The sequence below is a fragment of the Athene noctua genome, chromosome 7 (assembly GCF_965140245.1).
Source record: "Athene noctua chromosome 7, bAthNoc1.hap1.1, whole genome shotgun sequence".
NCBI lineage: Eukaryota > Metazoa > Chordata > Aves > Strigiformes > Strigidae > Athene > Athene noctua.
In genome coordinates, this window is record NC_134043.1 from 13047340 (window position 1) to 13066859 (window position 19520).

Consider the following 19520-nt stretch of genomic DNA (forward strand, 5'->3'; position numbering starts at 1 on the left):
TTTAAATGAACACTATTCCTGTCTGCATCTGTTTTGGCTGAATGCAATGAAAATTGTGTCCTTTAGATACGTCTTTTCTATTAAAGATATTTTGGTTGAACTTGCTCTGCAGTGCTATCAGGGAAAAAAACCTGATATTAAAATTTATTACTGAGTCAAACTGTCCAGCTTTTTACAAGACTAAAACAAGGAGCTGAAATCTGCATCGTAAGACTTCCAAAATCAATGCATTTAAATAGCATGCTTAACAACAGGATAGCAACTTCAGGTCCCCAGTTATGAGAACTTTCTCCTTAGGGTGTTGTAAGATTGGAGGCCAGGAGAAGGCTTATTCCATGCTATCTCATGTCCTGGAGTTGCATTAATATTTTGGTGAGAGTAGCATGTGTTTTTCTAAGGGAGCTGTCAGAACACTCACTGGATGAGAATTATCTCCATTTTGAAATTTTAGCGGTATGTAAGCTTAGGGCCTCTGGTCTCCTGCATGCACCAGTGTTGTGGTTTAGGCCCAGAGGACAACTGAGCACTACACAGCCGCTTGCTCAACCCTTCCCCCAGCGCTGGGAAGGAGAAAATATAACAAAAAGGTTCAAGAATTGAGATAAGGACAGGGAGGGATGGCTCACACATTTAAAAGGTCAGAGGCAAAAGACAGACTTGTTAGGGGAAAAAAACCCAAGAGCATCACTTTAATTCAAACACTAAGAAAACCAACGCTTAACAGACAGAATGGGACACTGAGAAGCATTGCCATATCTTAAAACACTGCCGCCCACCCCTCACTACTTCCTGGGCCCAGCTTTTATTCCTGATACCTCTACCTCCTCCCCCAGGGGCACAGGGGCAGGGTATGGGGGGTGCAGTCAGTCCTCCATTTCTTCCTGCAAGGTCAGGGGGAAGCACTCTTCTGCATTCTTTCCCCTGCTTCATGTGGCGTCCCTCTCGTGGGAGACAGCCCACCACAAACTTTCTCTGCTGTGAGTCCTCCCCACGGGATGCATTCTTCCTGAGATGCTCTGGTGTGTGCCACCCCCATGTGTTGCAGTACTCTCAGCAATGAACTACAACAGCGGGGGCTTCTTCTTCCCATAGAGTTCCAGGGGTCCTCCACAGGCTGCAGATGGATCTCTGCTCCACCGTGGACCTCCATGGGTGGCAGGGAGGGTGGCCCTGCTGTCTCACCATGGGATACATGGGGGCTCTGCTCCAGCGCACCTCCCCCCTTTCCTCCTCCTTCCTACCAATAAACAAAGAAACCCAGCCACTGAAACCGAGCACAACCTGCAGAACATAATATTTAAGTCTGTAGCTGATGCTAAAAGGTTAAAAAGAAATTACTTGGGAAAGTATGCAGCCCTTTGGGACAGAATAGGGTTTCAGACTGTACAAAACCAGACTGTGCTAGATCTCCAGTGATAGGACTAGGAGAGAAGATATATTTTGTTCAGATATTGCTAATGGGTCTCATTCTTCTCTAGGCAGCCAGTGCCAGTATAGAATAGGATGGTTCAAATCAGAACTATATCAACTAAAGTTTTGGTACTAGGAGTTTGACTTCCTGAGTTCTCCATCATCCTTGTTCCCATCCTTCTTTATTGACAGTCAGCAGCAGTTGAGACCTTTTGATTTATCTATAGAACAGGGACAAAGTATACAGGCAACTCTATGACTTAGGTGATCTACAAGTGAGAGATAACAGAAGGAAAAATTGCTCAAGCCTTGTAATGATCATTGTGACCCAATATGAATCTCTTGTATATTGAAATTTGTATTACTTTCTTTGCTTGGGAAGAGTGTGCTGCTGACTACAGACCCTAATCAGGGCTCTTCAGAAGAGTCCTTAGGACCTTTTCATCACTGTAGGAGCTTTCCACTGATTTCTCTGACTTCACTGACATAAGACTGGAACTTGCATTTTCATTAGGTAGGGGAATGTCTGTATACTGGTACTTCTAGAGCAGATGAATCTATATCACCAAAGCTGCATTAAATAGAGCCAATTCCAAAAATATATTTCACCTGGTATAACATAAATGTGTCTTCTCTGGGAGACTGTGGTGACAGGGATGTTGGAAAAGGATCACATCTCTTTAGACCCCCTGACAGATGGGATGCAAAAATATGAAGTTAGACATGGCCAAACTCCTCAAGCACACAATCAAGTCCATATGGCTTAATATGTCAGCTGATTCTTGGTAAGTGCATTGTCTTAGCAAGCAAAAATGTGAGATAAATCCTGTTAACTAAGCCTCATCCATAGATGTTTATGCAAATGTGCATTCCCTCCGATTTGTGATGGGATATGAACATGCAGAAGGAGAGTTACGGGAGGTATGTGGTATCTCATGCTACAGTGACTTTGGGCAGGAATTCCCTTGCTTTGCCTGTGGAGATGCAATGACAGGAGGATTTGGAGTATCTGCAATCACTGCCTTGATTTACCTGCTGGTTTTCTGTGCCGAGAGATTCTGCTGAGAAGTATCTGCCCTCTTCTCCTCCTCTTCCACAAAGTCCTGAAGGGGAGCACCCACAAGCACAGGCTCGGGGGGAGCATACTACAGGAGTCAGCTTTGCTCTAGCTGGCTTCTGTCCAACCTGTTTTCTCAGAATGCAGAGAAAAACATGAGTGCAGCCCATACAGGACTTCAAGTAAAGCCATTTGAGAGGTTGCAAACAGTCCCCGTGTTGTTGGGATTTCACTGTGTTTCTTCATTATGGGTTCTGGACTATTTTACTCCAGACCTGCTCAGAACTTTGTTGTGAGGTTCACTAAGACACTGATGAACAAGGGGCATATAACTGTTTTTGCATTCTGTGGAGAGGAGTCCAAGAAAAGCTTGCTGTTTGTAGAAATGAATGACCAAAAACTATGACTTGCTTTTATAACTTTTCCTTTCCTTCTTTGATAGCCTAACAGTCTGTAATTTTTCTGCTTGTTCATGCAGGAACTACCTCTTCAGACTTAGTCTACACAATGTTTCTCTTATTCAGGTATGTTCACTTTTTACTCTCTTGTTTTATTTGACTTGCTAATGAATGTTCTGTAATATTTGATGTACATTTTCAGAAGGCTGTATAGTAAATTTGTCCAAAGTGATAGAGCAGGGAGAAGACAAAGTCAAAATCAGATGTTTATTCCCACTCCAATGATAATGCTGGGGGAAGGGCTATTCTACACTTGTCTGTTTGGACAGTGCTCTCTGCTCTTGATTCTTGAGTGTTTGGGTGGTAATGGGATCTGCCAAAAATATGGTATCTTAAGAAACAAAGCATGTAGTGTGACTGATACAGGCTTAAACAGAACAATCAATAGAAATGCTTGGCTTTCATTAGAGAAGATGTCAGCAACATGTAGGAGAAGCTTTTACTATTCTTGTCCATCCTCATTTTTAGCCATTGTTGGCCTTTGTGAACATGGATTGCTGAGGAGTGTGTTTTCCTGAATGCATTACTAAAACCAAGATTGGACTTGTAAGCATTCAAGAGGCAAAATGGGTTGAAAAATGTGTTATCTGTGGAAGAATGAAGGCAAAGTAGCTGAAGTTTGAAAGGGCTTGCAAATATCGAGCATATTAGGACTTTACTCCCACTGTACTGAATGTGGAATTGAAAGATGCAGCAAAAATTGTTAGCGAAAACCCCAACAGCTTATCTTTAAATAAATAAATACTTATGCTCTGGGATATTTACCATCTTCTGCATTCTATAGCATCAAAGATATATTCAGTATTTTTCAGACAGATTGAAGGCCCTTCCTCCTGTACCTGACCACGCAAAGAAGCCATTGGAGTGGCATAGCCAGCCATTCCAATGTGCACAAGCCTTTCAGTGTTAGTAAGAGTTACAAGTATAGCTGGAGAGAAAAAAAGATGTTTAATGGTTGTAAAATGCATTGAATCTTCCTCTAAAAGGAAAACAAAGTCTGGAGTTACCAATGACAACAATAAAGAGTTAGAGAAGCTGATACTCCCATTTGGCAGTAGTTTCCCTTTGCAGAGCCATATTAGCATGGCTGGAAGGCTTCCAGCGAGCACACAGGAGAGGGAAGTCTCTGTAGTTATGCGAGGTGTCATACCTTCTGCAATGCCTGTTATCACACTGCCTGACACAGACTCTTGTGCTTGTCAGATGAGGGATCCCATTCCATGGAACTCCATTGTGAATCTCCCTTACACACTTCTGAAGTCAGGCTTGGCTTGGGCCCTTTTCAGTGCAGCAAGTTTCTTTTCCTACACTGCAAAAAATGGGAAGTCTCCTTCTATGGCACTGGAGGATGCTGTGGGATCTCCGGTTAACATAATGAGCTTAGTTTGCTCCTGCTTTCTGGGTGTATCCGGTCACTTTGCCAAGACTTTTTGCATGACAAAGAGAGCATGGAATTATGTTGACACACGTGTTGGGAATGATGGAAGCGATTGTTTCCCGACCTAATGGTTGCCTAAGTAGCTGCTTGGCTTGTCTCCATAAAGCACATGATGCAGCTTAGGGGCACCCCTTCCAACTTCCCCTCGAAGTGCATCATTTTAAAGATCAGATCAGAAACTGAGACAAGAAATGCAAGGAATTTGCAGTTAGTTCTATAGGGGGTGAGAGTGCAGTTTAAGAAGTGATCACAATGCTAATTTGGGTTGGTTTGTATCTCCTCTTTGCTTGCAAGTAAAATACAGTGTGGATCTTGTCGGGCCTGATTTGGGGATAGTTTTTCATCTTGAGATTGTGGTTTGATTTATTTCTGCTCATGGGACTTACTCTTCAGGTTGCCGGTGGTGCTAAATCTGCTTCAAAGTGCAGGACTGTGTTGACAAATGTCTGCTCCCTTGCATTTGTGCTGCCATGAGGTGAGGGCAAGCACAAGGAGCACAGTCTACAGAGACAGCAGGATGTGCTGGTTGTGGGACAAAGCCTGGCAGCGTGAGGAGTACACCTCTCTACAGCAGGGTTAGGTGAAGTTTAAAGCTGTTTTTCACTGAGTGTTCTTGCACAATCAGCTACATCCCCAGGCTGCACTGCCCCTGTGGGGAAAAGTCAAGGGCACATTTCAGCCCCATAGCTGTCATGGAAAGAAGAGGAGGCCAGGGTGTTCCTATGAATGACATGACTCTTAATTGTCTTTTCAACAAAGGTCGCAACAGTATCTCTCAGGAGCAATATCCCCGTGCCACCGCTTGCTAGCACAGCAAATTCAGTCTCTCATTCTGTAATGGGTAGATTTACTAGCTCACTCTTCCTAATGCATGTTTTCCTTGACAGTTATCTGTTCTTTAACCAGAAAATGAGTATTTCCTGCTATTGAGTGGGCTATAATGCTTTTCATCACAGCATTACTGTATTCATTGCTTTCCAATGGGAATAAATTCTTCTTTTTCTGGATTATAATCCCCTTTATGAATATTGCGTATCACAAACCCAGTGTTAACTATGTTGTTACTCTCTGATTTTAGAAAGGTTTTCAGGTCCCAGACTTTAAAAGACTGCAGACTTTCCTTCTACCTCTTGAAAGACTGTGGAGGCCTTTCATTTAAGACCAGTGCAAAATCAATTAAAATGAGCAAGAGTTCTCCATCAACTTCAAGGATCATTTTGTGAAACTGTCACTTCTGAAAATACATTTTAGGAGTCTTCAGTTCCACAAACTAAGGTTATGGTATTACTCCTGAATCTGTGTTGGACTGCCATTAGTATAAATATTGTAATCTCCACAACAAAGAACACGGGAGTATCATGTAGCCACTCCATGTAGTTTGGATAGGAAGTTATTGTCTTGAAATTGCAGTAGACTAAAAGACAAAATTGAGCAAGTTACTGGATAAAAACCATGTAAAAGACAGTATTACCCTATAAGAACAGTTGAGATTTCGGGGAAGGGGAGGAAGAGAGGTAGTTTTTAGGATGTGCCAGCTGTTGGACCATATTATAAAGGGATCATTTCCTTTCTTAGCTCTCAGCTGCTCTACCATGTGCTCAAGTTTTCTCCTCACTTTGAATTTTCTGTTGGTTCTGCTGTGGTGGTTTCTCCAATACTGTAGTGCTGAGCTTTTACATGAGAACTAGTGAGTGGAGTCAAGCAGAAACTGGTTTGTTTTCTGCTCTGCAAAACAAAATATCCCAACTTCTCTGAGATTTTTTTCACCCCCTCTCTCTTTGTTTCTGAAATGTGTTTCAGACATTCCATTTGGGATCTGAGAAACCTTTCACCAATTGAGTTTTAGTTGCATAAGAAATTTTGGTGATGGTTAATTTTTTTGTGAGAAACATTTTTGGCTGAATGTCAATATCCAGAAGGAAATTGAGACCAAGGTATTTTGGGAATCACTTGCGATTTTGTCTGTCTTTCTTGCCAAAATTGAGGCACATTGTTAAAGAATTTCTGAAAATCAGCATCTTGAGATGCCCCAGGTGGGGTATCCAAAAGCACCTGTTAATTTTGGAAACTTTGGCATGTAGCATGCAAATTCTTTCAGCAGTCAAGAAACGTTGTTTTAAAATGGATACTGTTCCCTAAATCTTCTAGCATTTCTTTTAAGTAAAATCCTTGCAACATGTTTCATCTCCATCTTTAAATGGTCCTCTTGTATGCCTTGTAAGATCTAGATAGATATTAGACGTTTTATAGAATACATTTTTTAAATGATGTGCACTTGGAGCACTTGCTGTTTAATTTATGCATGGGTCTGGAACAAGGTTAGCTCCTAATCTGCAGCTTTCACAGTGAGGCCATAGAAAAGTCAGTGTTATACTGGAGTTTGTAATTAATAGAGTAGGTGGAAGGGTCATTTTAAGAACATAAGCCTTTGAGCAAATTTTTAAAAATGCACAATGCTGATTAGGACTTCTTAGCAAGAAATGCTATTCTCTGGTGTGCATTAAAAACAGGCTACTTGGCAGGCATTTCATAAATCCCAGTGCAGTGCCTACCCCCTGTTCACCTTGATTTTACCTGGAACTTAGAGTTCTCAAATGAGTGGGAAATTATTTTTCCAACCTTTTTTAAGATGCTAAGATTGCCATCTTTTTTTGTACTGAGATGAAAACAACATCTTTGTAAAATCTGAAGGAGGAGATAGCATGGTTACTTGGAATGCAAATATTCTGGGTCAATTTATTTTCTGAAGCATTAAGAAAGAGGATTTGAATGTGCACTTATCTCAAGTGACTGACCTGGTTTGTTTGGGGCTTTCCCTTTCCCTTCCCCTTTCCCTTTCCCTTGAAAAATTTCCAAGGTTCCTTTCTAGACTCTTATCTGATAAGTTTAATAGAAACTGCTAGAATGTCGTAACATGTTTTGATTTCAGTTATTTGTTTTATTGGAAAATCTCTTGGGAATAAATTTCTAATCAGCCCTGTGAAGTTTGCATGCTGACCAGTTATGTTATATTAGGTTAATGGTATTTAAAATACTTTTAAGAGTCTGTATGTATTTCCTTTCTTAAATCTAAACTGTATTTTAACAGCGTATGAAAGAATAAGTGGGTGCACCTATTGCAAAACTATTTGGAAGACACAAATTATTTCATCTGTTAAAAAAGACACAAAAATTTTGATATTAAAATATGCTTTAATTAATGATCTAATATTTTTTCCTGAGGAATAAAAACTCAAGTGAGGACTAACTTCAGAGACAGAATGTGCTAGTTCCCCAATAGTCATAACCCTGAATTTGGCAGGATTGGCTGTGGAATTATACACTGTCCAGTACCACCTGGGCTGCCAGAATATAGATCTCCACTTACAGAGCTACAGTTACTCCACTGCAAAACATGAAAATGCCACAAAACACACAACTTTATTTGCTTTTGAAGTTTTTCTCCAAATTTATAAATAAGATCACCTACATCATGTGGGCATTTTGGAGAATGTTACACAGTCCCTAGGGCAATACTCGATGAGCTTCTCAGTTACCACTGGAGGCATACGTCCTAAATCCAGGCTTAAAAGTTAGCAACGTGCTTAGGCAGCATCAGCTCTTAAGGCTTGATCTGAAGCTTATTGAAATGAATTTATTTCTGTTGATATCATGGGGCTTTGAAATGGACATTTTTTTCAAACCTGAAATAGGGACTAAACATTTCTGTTATGGTCCTGTAGCAGATGAAGTGCAACTACATATCCAGTGTACCTCCAGTAAGGATGGTTTTACTCCAGTTTTTCTTCCCTCAATCTAAGAAACAGAAACATCCCTTCTACAGACATGAAGCTCTTAAACTGCACAGCTGCTCCTGAAGACACACTTCCCTCCCTGCTAGTCCCTGGAGGGATCTTTAACTCTGTGGCATAATCACTGGTAAATCAACAGTACGTATCAACAAAGTATAGTTAATAATAATAAAACTTGACTATCAGCCCTCAATATGTCACATAGCAACAAATGGAACAGGTTTCATATTTTGCACTTTGAATCAAATCAAGTATTAAATGCATTATTTTCTACTTATTTAGGGCTCAGTAGTGCGACATTGATGTGTGCTGATGAGAAACAGGCTCTGCAAGTGTATAAAAGTGTGAGGAGAGGTGGCAGAGTTTAACTTGGTTTTTTCCCTGTATAGCTGAATAAAATATGATAAATGAAACCAATGGGGAGCAATGAGTAATATAGTTTACAGCACAGGTTGTCACTCAAGTAATCTGCTGTGGTGAAAATACTTCACTGGGAAATTTTAAGGATCTCAAATATGTTCACAAACCCTGGCGCTCATCAGAAAACTTATAAATGATAGATAAATCTTACATCCCCAAGAGATGCTGGATAGGCACCAGATCTTAGCACTTGGAGGGCCCAAATTCATGTTAGCTCTACCCACAGGCACCTGAAGAAAAGCTGATCTGCACCGTTTATCTGTCTGGTGTTTGCTTACCTGTGAAATAGAGATATAGCACTCCTTTATAAAAAGTGCTGTGAGTTTTGTCAATAAAAAGAGGTAAAAGTATTGTATTTCAGATTTACTTGCAGAAGCATCCTTGAGCCAGAGTTGTTCCCATTTTTCAAAACATCCTTAAAAAAATCGTGAAAAAACTAGGCATTGATATGCAGCACAAACCAATGGGCACTCAGAAGCTGGCCCAATTTTGCTGAAGATATTTATTTCTTCAATCTAGTTGGAGTGTCAAGATTATCATCCAATTTAAAATCCAGTTTGGGAAGTAGTTTTGGGAAAGAGTAGAGAATACTTTGCCTGTCTTTATGTACCACTGAGCTGCCTGACAGGAGCTCCATTTTGAAATGTTCAGGAATAAGCTTCACTTTCCAGAAGTCATTTTCTTAAAAGCAGTTTATTATTTGTTTTTCAGAGATTCCCAGATACATCTTTGAATTATATGGCACATATTTCTAGATAAAACATTTATTTCTTTATTTTTAGGCCAATGTAGTTCCCTCCTTTAAAAACATAATCAAAACCTCTAGTAGAGCAGATGCAGGCTTTAATATGTGCCTCATAGCTGAGTTATGATTGTCACATATTTTATCAGTACGCTACATTTTTTATTAACAGATTAACATATAAATCTATTCATAAATCACCTTCCAAAGCTGCACCTAAAACCCCTTACTCTCAGCCTAGAGGTTTAAAGCTATTCCATAATAAAGCTTACATTGGCTGAACAAACTTTCTGGCAAATTCAGCTTTTTATTCTTGTGGTGTCAGGTTCCGAAATACAATCCACTCCCTGAATACACTCTTCCTTAAAATGACTGATCAGGAGCTAGATTGTGGCTTTCGGGTGCAGGTCTCCCTTTCCAGGATTTACCTAAGAGAGAAATTTCTACCTGGAGGGAGAGATGAAGGAAGAAAACAAGGCATGTCAAATTGGAGGTGACCATGTCTGAAGGCCACACTTCATCTTCCAAGGACACACTTCTCCAGCTCCTGGCTGCAGGAAACTGCAGCCCCTGGTGTATACTGTTGGGAACCAGCCTTGTGCTGGTGTTGCTCATCAACTGAAATTCAGCAAATCTCTTCTCACACTCCATAGAGTTAAGTGATTTCTGGACACAACATGCCCTCTATCTGAGAGAACCCAACTCAGGAGTCCATTTATAGCCAGCAAAGCTTTTAAGTACAGGTTTAGCTTTAAATAAATGCCCATTTTCCTTTGAGAATTGTGTGAGTTAAGAACAGGCTGCGTGCTCTACCGAGTGAGAATGTTTCAATATGTGCATTCACAGATTTACTAAACTGGCTCAGAATACACTGCCTAGTTGTGATCAATGTAGTTGCCCTCTAAAGTGTGTATTTAGGCATGGTATAGGAAGTTCTCATATATATATTTACATATATATTTATATATATACATATGTATGTACCCATACACAGGAGGATCATATGCATAGGGTTGTATAGCATGTATAGGAGGTTCAGGAGCTATATCTATTTGGATTCATATTTGGCATTAAGCAGGGCAGCCTTTTTGGAGTCAGTGAAGGCCCATGGAGCTGATTTACATCTGGAGGGGAACTACCCAGTTACATTCACATGGTGAAGTGAGGTTTGTGTGATGACTGTCAGCTGTGGACTGCCAGCCAGCTTTCCTGGGTAATACGCTAGCTGGCATTCCCTCCTTCCCTGCCTCACCTCACCTAAAAGCCAAAATTACTACAGGGGTTTTGGTCTTTTTCAGCAAACATTATAAGCAGGACTCGGAAACTGAGAATTTAATTAGCTGCTGAAGTCACTTACTGATAACAGTAGCATATTGGGCTCTTTATTTGATAAAAGCCTGTTAGGTATTTTATGTGAAGGGAATGAAGTCTAATATGTTCTTATTCCCTGCAATTTACAGTCAAGACCATTAAACATCCTTTAGAAAGTGGAGGGAAAAAAATGAAAAAAAAAATCCCTTGGACTTCTCAGTTATTATCACCAATGTTGCTTCTGTATCTTTGCAAATTGTGTTTCGGTTTGCCTATTTACCTGTTTCACTCTGTGGGCTGCTTCCCACTCCACCAGCTCCAGGAGGCTCTCGGGTATCTGCATGTACTTACGTCCTGGCTGTCCCCTGCCCTGACACATGCATTCATCTGTGGCTGCTGTCAACAAATCCAGCTCTGCAGATGTTCCTGAGAGGCAAATCAGCCTCTTGTTGTAGGCTAAACCTTAGCTAAACTGACATTTATATAAACTGAGATTTATATAAAAATATGATGCTATTTTATTATTATTACTTTAGGGATGTGGGATATTTTTAGACATGGGAGAGGTTTGCTCTCTAGCTGCAAATGCTGGCTTACCAGAAGGCACCTAAGGCATTTCCGAGTTGCTCTAGTCCCAATTAGGGCGCTCTGATGCGATTGTTCATGAAGGCTCAAAGGCAGGATGGGTTTAATGCAGCACCTTCTCTCAGAGCAGTCAACGTGGAAACAGCAACCTGTTGAGTTTCACGCGCCAAGCACAGGGTTCACGCAGGCAGGTCCTACTTCACGCTGTGCTGGAGAGGAGGTGATACCTCCCGCAGTCTCTACCCTGTTCAGCAAGGCTGGGTTTGTGGAGGTGTGATCAGTGGAGTCTGGGCAGAGGTCCTGGCACCCTGCTGCAGCCAGCGCTGCCGTCTGCCACCTCTCAGGGCTGTGCAGTCACTGGAGTGCTCTTCCCACCTGGGACCTGGCACCCTGACCCATCCCTGGCACGGGAGCTGAGCTGCACATGCTGGGAAGTCAGAAGTAGGAGAAGTCCTTGAAAATATAAAGGACTGCATCTTACATGATGAACAATGGAGTATCTGGGCCAATTACTGCAAAAAAGCAGCAGGTTTGAGTTTTTTTTTAAGACTGAGAACATAGAGAACTATCTACATTTTATTCTCAAAGCAGAGTTTAAGAGAGATCTGAATGATTCACGTCCCTTGCACTGGCTCTCTGCATAGGATTAAGTTTGACCCTGCTAGCATCCAGTCATTTATAATGAGAGCATTAAAAAAAATCACCATTTATTGATTTGCGCCTCTCTAAAAGGGCTCACGAATGACCTAATATGTTTCCTTTAAAACCAACTATTGAGCTCTTAGAAAAAAAGAATTATTTTATAGTAAATACAGTTCATGTCAGTGCATGTGTTTTTTCCCTAGATAAATAATCCTACTTTTCTCTGTTAGTCACAGTTTAGCTGATATGTGTTTTACAGCTTCTTTTAAATGCAACAGTTCTGAATAGTTCTGAATGACTAATACGAAGGGATTATCGGAGTCTGGAGCAGCAGAGTCACTAACATGGCCTGCACAGCTGTTACCAGAGTCCCAGAGCTGGGGAACAGAGACAGGAACAGTTTGCTTATTGCTCCCACAGGACATTGATCCTGTCTCAGCATGGCAGGCACAGCTTCCCTGAATCCTTTGAGAGCCTCAAAGAGCTTTGGCCTCTGAGGTTTCACCTACCTTCCCCCAGGCTGAGCTCAAGGAAAGCACAACCCATGTGCTCAGAGAACACATGAGTAAACTGGCACAAACTGGACTGTGCCTATGGCATCCCCAGCCACCTTGCCTGGAGAAGGACAGCAAGTTTTCAGGCTCAAGAAGTCTTTGTTCAAGGCTGAAGGAGGAGGAGGAGGAACAAACCTCCAGCTAAACAGCATCGGGCAACAGCTGCTGTGTTGCCTGCTAATGGGAGAGGAAGGGTGGGTTGTACCACTGGAGGAGGGTGAGTGATGTGGCTTGGGGGTTGTGTGTGGCTGAGTTGTTAAGTGCCACATCAATTGGAATTGCCACATCAATTCCTATTGATAGGAATAATGATGATCTTAAAAATATTATATTGACACTGCAACCCTTGTTTCACCTAAAAGTTACCACACCAGGGTTACAGCTATCTGATAGGTTTTTATCAGTAACATGACTGAGTAGAGGCTAAGCTATACTGAGACTGGGGAGACCAAGCGTGAGGAGTCAGTGGAAGAAGGTATGCGGAAAAATCACATCCTTCTCTCCATTCTTTACAAGGAGAGTTTGGTTTTCAGCTACCTCTAGTCTGAGCTTTCCTTTCTCCAGATGTGAAGCTGAGATAATGATACCTGTCTTTTTGAAGTGCTTTGAAATACATGACTTTCTGTTTAAGATCTAAGTATTATACATGATGATAAGTATTATCCATGATGATATGCACTTGTAAATATAGGCGATTTGCCTTAATTGTGAGTCTGCAAAGTTGTTATATTCTAATTCATAGTACATGTAATGTTAGCAGTTGTTATCTTCACCTTTGCTTTCTAGGTAAGCAATTATGCAACTTGCTGAAGTTGCTGATGTCCACATGTTTAAACTGGACACATTTTTGACTACTTTTTTCTATACTTCTTAAACTAAAACCTTTTAATGTAAAAATAGAGTAGTTGGGGTCTGGTAGGGGAAAGATGAGATGAAAATGTACCCCTTCAGATAAAAATACTTAAAATATAATTCTTTTTTTTTTTTTTTTTTTAAAGAGAACAGCTTGAAAAGAATTAGGGAGTGTTAATAAATATGTTTTCATCAGGAAACTTTTGTGTCAGGAATGTGGGTCAAATTCCATACATTATTTTAATTATTAATTAATCATTTCAGACAGGAGATAAAGCATGGTTTTAAGGTTTTTGAAATAGTGTTTTAATTCCTTATAAATAAAGAAAAAGGAATAACAGGGCTGCGGCCATTTGAGCAGGCTGCAAGGTTGCTCAAAGAGCAGTGATTTAAGCATTATTAAGAATGACAAAAAAGTTCTTAAGTTAGACTGGGAGTATTAAGAGACAAACTGCAATTGCCTAAGAGGAGAGGATTTTGATGCATGGGAGAGAAAGGAATGATCAATGGTTCATAAATATAATAGTGGTAAACACAGTGACAGGAGAAAAAATGTATGTGACTAATATAATTGTTACAAATTTAGTAGCTTTTGCTGTGAGATCAGTAACTGAGGATTTAAGAACAAGGCAAAAAAAAGAAAAAGTTCGGGTTTTTTTTCAGTACAAGATAAATGTGAAAGCATTGAAAACCACCAGGAAGGAGTTAGACAGAAGAAGCACAAAGAACTATGCTGCATTAATCCTGTTGAAGAATCATTTTGTAATCCCTCATCTTAATTATAAGGCATATTCTCAAAACTCATTTGTGAAATCTTTGACCTTGATAGAGGTCAAATGCAAACGTGCTGGAGGGGAGGTGAAGGAAGAACCAGGTGACAGGGGGAATGTAAGGGCAGGACTCAAACTGAAGGAAATTGGAAAATAAATCCTAGGTTGGCAGGAGAGCGCAGGCTGGAGAACAGAACAGAGGAGCTGGGAGGAAAGAATGAAAGACACTGCATCAGAGTCATCTTTGCAGGAGAAGGAGCAAATAATTCCTTGTTGAGATGAAGCTTGGCAGAGCTCACTATGGCATCAGGTGCTGACGTCTGGTGTTGGAAAAGAGGAGGCAGAAGCAAGGCAAACTGTGACAGACCAAGCAGGGAGTCTGAAGGCATCTGTTTCCCAGCCTTAGGAGGAAGCTAGGTGGATTGATGCTACACACAGCAGTGGGGCTCTGGCCACTTACAGCAGCAGCAGGCAGGGACTGCGTCCAACTAGGCTGGGTGACGAGGGGACAGTAAGGGTTAGAAACCCTTGAATTTCTGGTGGTGTGACAGGAGAAGGGCAGAGAGCCATCTTCTCTAATGCTGCAGCCCAGTTTTGTTTTAAACTGTTGTGCAGTTCCATTTTGCAGCAAGAAACATAAGACTTGAGAAATGGCTTTTGTATTCTTGATAAACCAACCCTATTACTTTTTTCACAAACCGACTCCTTGTGGTTCTCTGAGACAATTATTTGATTTACACTGATCAAGTGCTGAACTCAACCATAGCATGTATTGCTGGTGGTGTGATGGCATTCAAAATGTGAAGTTTTTGATGTAAAGAAATGGAGAGATTCAGGTCCTTTCTGGCATGTCATTTCCCCACTGACCACTGAAAAGTGTTGCTGCATCTGTAGATAACTGTAGCCTGCTCAGAGCCTTTCAGTGTATTTAGGACTGGATAGATGTTGGCTTCACACTTAATTGGAAATGCTGGGAAGAGGAGTTGGGGGCAGCGTATGGGGAATTCAACACTGTTGGTTCTTCACTTTCTCTGTATTTAAGTGTTCTTTGCTGATGGAGCACAGATGGTCTTAGATTAAGGAAAAAACATGCCAGAACTGCAGGCTAGGCTCAGACTGGGGAGTTAAGCTTGACATGAAATAAGCAGAAGGCTGTAATTAGCTTATCAAGAGCATTAGGCACCTGGTGGAGGAAAGCAGATATGTAATGCACAATGTAGCTATAGAACAATAAAAAAAAATACCAAAATCTGTTTTATGAAACATAGGGGACTTTTCATCACTGACTTTCTCTTTCAGCCGAGCCTGGAAACATCTGAAAAGTCCTACTTATTCTTGGTTGTTGGTGATTTATCAGAAATTATATTTTCTGAGTTTGTGATGCTGAGCATCAAGCCCCATAGAAGCCAGAGAGTCTAAAGGTCAAAATCTAGGTGTATTGCCAAAAGGTTTTCCTGGGAAGTTTGTACCACACTTGCCACGTGTACTCCCTGATTAAAAATAGCAGTCATCTCACTGCTCCCTCTTGTTCTTTCTGCCTGTTTTTTGCAGCCACATGTTGTCTTTCACCTTAACCTTAGGATTCAGGCTCACTGAGGCAATACTTAACATTTAATTTTAAGCAGAAATGCATAGCAGAGTGCAGCTGAGTATTCCATGTGCTTCCACAGTACATGTCAAAATCCTGGTGTCTAGGAATGGGAGTCTGGATCCTTTCTCTAGGTATGCAAAACAAATGGAAATTCAGACATGCATCTGCTGAACCGAATAGAGAAAGTACAAAGACTCCCTTTTAGCTGAGGATTTAGAATTTTTTGCCCATATTCTTAAAGCTCAAAACCTATTCCTTTAAAATGGTGAAGAGCAAGAGGGACAGTCTGGTTTCACTTAAGTTCCCGGGGTACAGGCAGGCTCAGGCAGGATCTCTGTTTTCAGCCTGCCTTGCAAACTTTCCCAGTCTCTCTGGCTTGCACGAATCTGGCCTTGGCTAATTAAAGTAATCTCAAAGCTTTCATTTGGTCTCAATAATGCATCTTTCACTTAATTAAAGATTTCCAGTGCCTTTTTTCCCTTTTGGTTGTACTACACCAAGCTTAAGTGCACAACCAGAAAAGAATGTTGATAGGATAAATTGAATCACATGCACATTTATTTGTTTAATTGCACACTGCCCCCTTTTTTCAAGCCAAGACAGGTCTCAAACCATGTTCAACCTCTCACACAATTTTAATGAGAATATATTGCAGTGTTTATCATCTGAAAGAGTATTAGCCCCCCCCTAATGCAATAGATGTGATTTCCCTAAAGAAAAACAGGAGGTACAGAACAGTGAAAATGTCATCTTGAGTTCTTCATTAGCCTCTTTAATACTGCAGCATGTGCTGAGTTTGATTTCTGAATCTCAGCCTAATTGTTTGGAGAATCAGACCCAAATTGGGCATTTCCTCAAACTTATTTTAGCTCCTTCTCAAAGCAAACAAATAAATGCTGAACAAGTATATTCAATGATGTAACCTGGAGAGGAATAAAGAATGCAAGATTTCTCCACTTTAGAAAGCTGATAATACACAGAGGTTTCACATGTGCTTGCTTCAGTGATTACATTTTCAGTTCGAAGCATATATGGGAAGATTGCTTTTCATAGCTGAACTCTTAATATGGGTGCACAAAAATGCACTCAGTTGACTGTGCAGGATTCGTCCAGTCTGTCTCAGAAGCAGAGGGGGAGGGAACACAAAAAAATGTATAGCAGAGAACCCTTAACATCTCTACATAGCAGTGAGCTTCAAAGAGGCACAATGGCAAGGAAACCCAGAGCAGAAAAATGAAGGAGAATAAAATCGCCTTGCTTGATGCAGAAATACAAAGGAGACTATAGCCATGGTAAATTGATTTTGTACTGAATATGGGCTGGTCCATTGGAAGGGTTTTTGAACCTCCTACTCCAGAAATCATTGTGCAAAACAGTACAAGGAGGCTGCTTAGAAGTCTTGTCACATCCATCAGTGGAGCCCACAAAGAGGAAGAAGGGATTTAGTTCTGAATGGCGACTTTGCCAAAGAACATAAAGGGGTGGAGATGGACATCTTTTGGTGGTAGAGGAGCCTCGAAGGAAGAATTGCCTCCACTTTATCAAGGGTGACCATTGCTGTGACTCCATTTGTTGGCTTGCGTCTTAGAATTAGCTTGTTGTACCTTGTTTGTAGCAACTGGAGAAGAAAAAAAACCACAACAAAACCTGTTCTTTACAGAATAAACAGTGCTGGTGGTGTGAGAAATAGTGCTGTGTCATGCCCACCTGGCTAGTGTCAACTGCACCTGCATGTCTACCGGCTGTACTTATATTTCTGACCTGTGCTTAAGTGCAGTGGAATTTTTCTTTAATCATTTTTGACTCAGTGTATTTTAACCTCTTTATTTAGTTATTTTATTGATATATCATATAATCTTATGTCTCTTTAATCTCCAGTACATTTAGTAAATGTTTGTTGTCATAAGCTATAAACTGAATGTGACGTGGCAAGAAACCAAATTCCACTGTGGCTGTTAATTAAACAGTATGCTAGAAGTCTTGTCTCAGTTTCTGTATGCTTTTGATCTTCAGTAATAGGAAACACTGTAAATCATCTTTCCTTAACATCCCCTTGCTGTTCTTGAGTTCGGGATGTTGTCACTCATTCTAAACTGGCTACAGGTGAGAGCTTTAAGGTCTTTTTTTGCTAGAATGCCAAATGTCCCAGTTAACTAAGACTATCAGTTTGCAATTGGCCCTGTCCATGGTTTTGCATGCTTAAAAGCAAAAGAAATATCCAGTGGATTCTGTTGTTTTTGAAAAAAAGATAAGCATGCCTATATAGTACTTGCAGCTAAATCACTGCAGTGTTAAGCACTTTCAAGCAAAATGAAGTAGATAATCAGCAAAATCATTGTCACAGACTGACATTTTTCTTTACATAGAATGATAAAAATATAAACACTAGATAGTGGAAACAGAAATCCGGTGCCATCTTTATCTCTCTTCTTCAGAGCTGTATCTTTCTTCCAAAGTATCGTGTTGGCATGTTCATCTAACATTGCTGCATAAATATGTAGCTGTCAGCCTAAGCTCGGCATATAGCCACGGCAGAGTGTGTACTCCTTCCTTCTTTACCCTTATGGACAGCGCTGCAATCCGATCTGTTGCTGAAACCTGTAGTCTGGGCATCATTCCTGGCTTCTGCAAGCCCTTCTGTTCAGGTATAGCATCACATCCATAGCTTCTTGTGTTGCTGGATCACCCGTATCTTTGCACCCTCCCGCTGATTCCCTTCTCTCTGGATGTGTCCTTGTTGCATTGCATTAGTGCTTGTTTTAATTTTAAAGGTCTTTCGCAGACCTGCTTATCACTTGCTTATTACTTCTTGTAAGAGGCTCGGCCCACTTTGAATCACCCTATGAAGCCACCATCTCTCTCCCCTTTGGTTAATGTGCCACCTTCTGCTTTCTCCCTCTTTCCCTTTGTGTCTTGGAAGAATTGCATCATTGATATACTAAAAGTCTTCTTGGATACAAAAATCTCACAATGAGTTATGTGGCTGGTTAGCCATGACCTTTCGTTATTGTGTGGTTATGCTCCGTTGTCTCTCTGTGCTCTGCTGTCCACTGCTACCACACGCCTTGTCTATTATTACACTTTGCTTATAATGCATTTTGGCAAGGCTGTACCTACACAGGCTTGCACAGGGAGTTCTGGGCTATGATGAAGGCTCATAAGTGCTATGAAAACTGCAAATCTGGATGACAAAGAAAGTTTTATTATGTAAAAAAGCTCAATTTCTCCTCTGTGTGGAATTCAGCATCAAGTTACAAATGTTTTACACCAGGGTTACTGAAAGTATGCTTAAAGCACCAGCAAGTCAATCTACTTGCTTCAAATATTAATTTAATGTGACACTACGTCCTCAAGGTTGAGCTGGCTGTTCCATTGTAAGCTGTCCTTTGTACACTAAAATTCCCCAAAAGCTGAAATAATTACAGGTTGTAACCTGGATATGACTATTGTTTATCTTAGAAAACACCATTTTAGTTTTAGTACTTGGTATCAAATGTTCTTTACTAAAGCTTTAGACAATTGTCTTCAGTAATAAACCTTGTACAGTGCTTTCCATTTGGGTACACTGTAGAAACCATGATCTGTTAAGCCTCATACAGTGCTACTTTCCCATAAGGAAATGCATGGTCTGGAGTTGTAAATTCCTACCTGACACTGCAGAGAGGGGAGCGTCTGATTTACAGACCCTATGTTGTTTAATGGAATATTCTGCAGGACAGATGGAAGTTGAAGGCACCAAAACTCAAATTTGCTTTTGTACATGAGACTATGGCCTTGCCCCAAGATGTCATAAAGAAGAGGACGGGATGCAGGGCATCTTGCCAATTCTAATCTCCTAACCTGCTCCCTCTGTGTACCACCAATCCAGTGGATGCATTTGGTAATATTAGCCAAAAAAT

The 19520-nt window shown here is 40.8% G+C and overlaps 1 protein-coding gene across 3 annotated transcripts in view; it reads left to right on the top strand.

Annotated features, from left to right (window-relative positions):
- The window catches only part of SEMA5B (semaphorin 5B), a 276944-nt gene that overhangs the window by 166112 nt on the left and 91312 nt on the right, over window positions 1-19520 (top strand). For all 3 annotated transcript variants that reach the window (XM_074910110.1, XM_074910111.1, XM_074910112.1), the window contains exon 6: window positions 2946-2991. In XM_074910110.1, the coding sequence (XP_074766211.1) occupies window positions 2946-2991 (46 nt within the window). The remainder of the gene's footprint in view (window positions 1-2945; window positions 2992-19520) is intronic.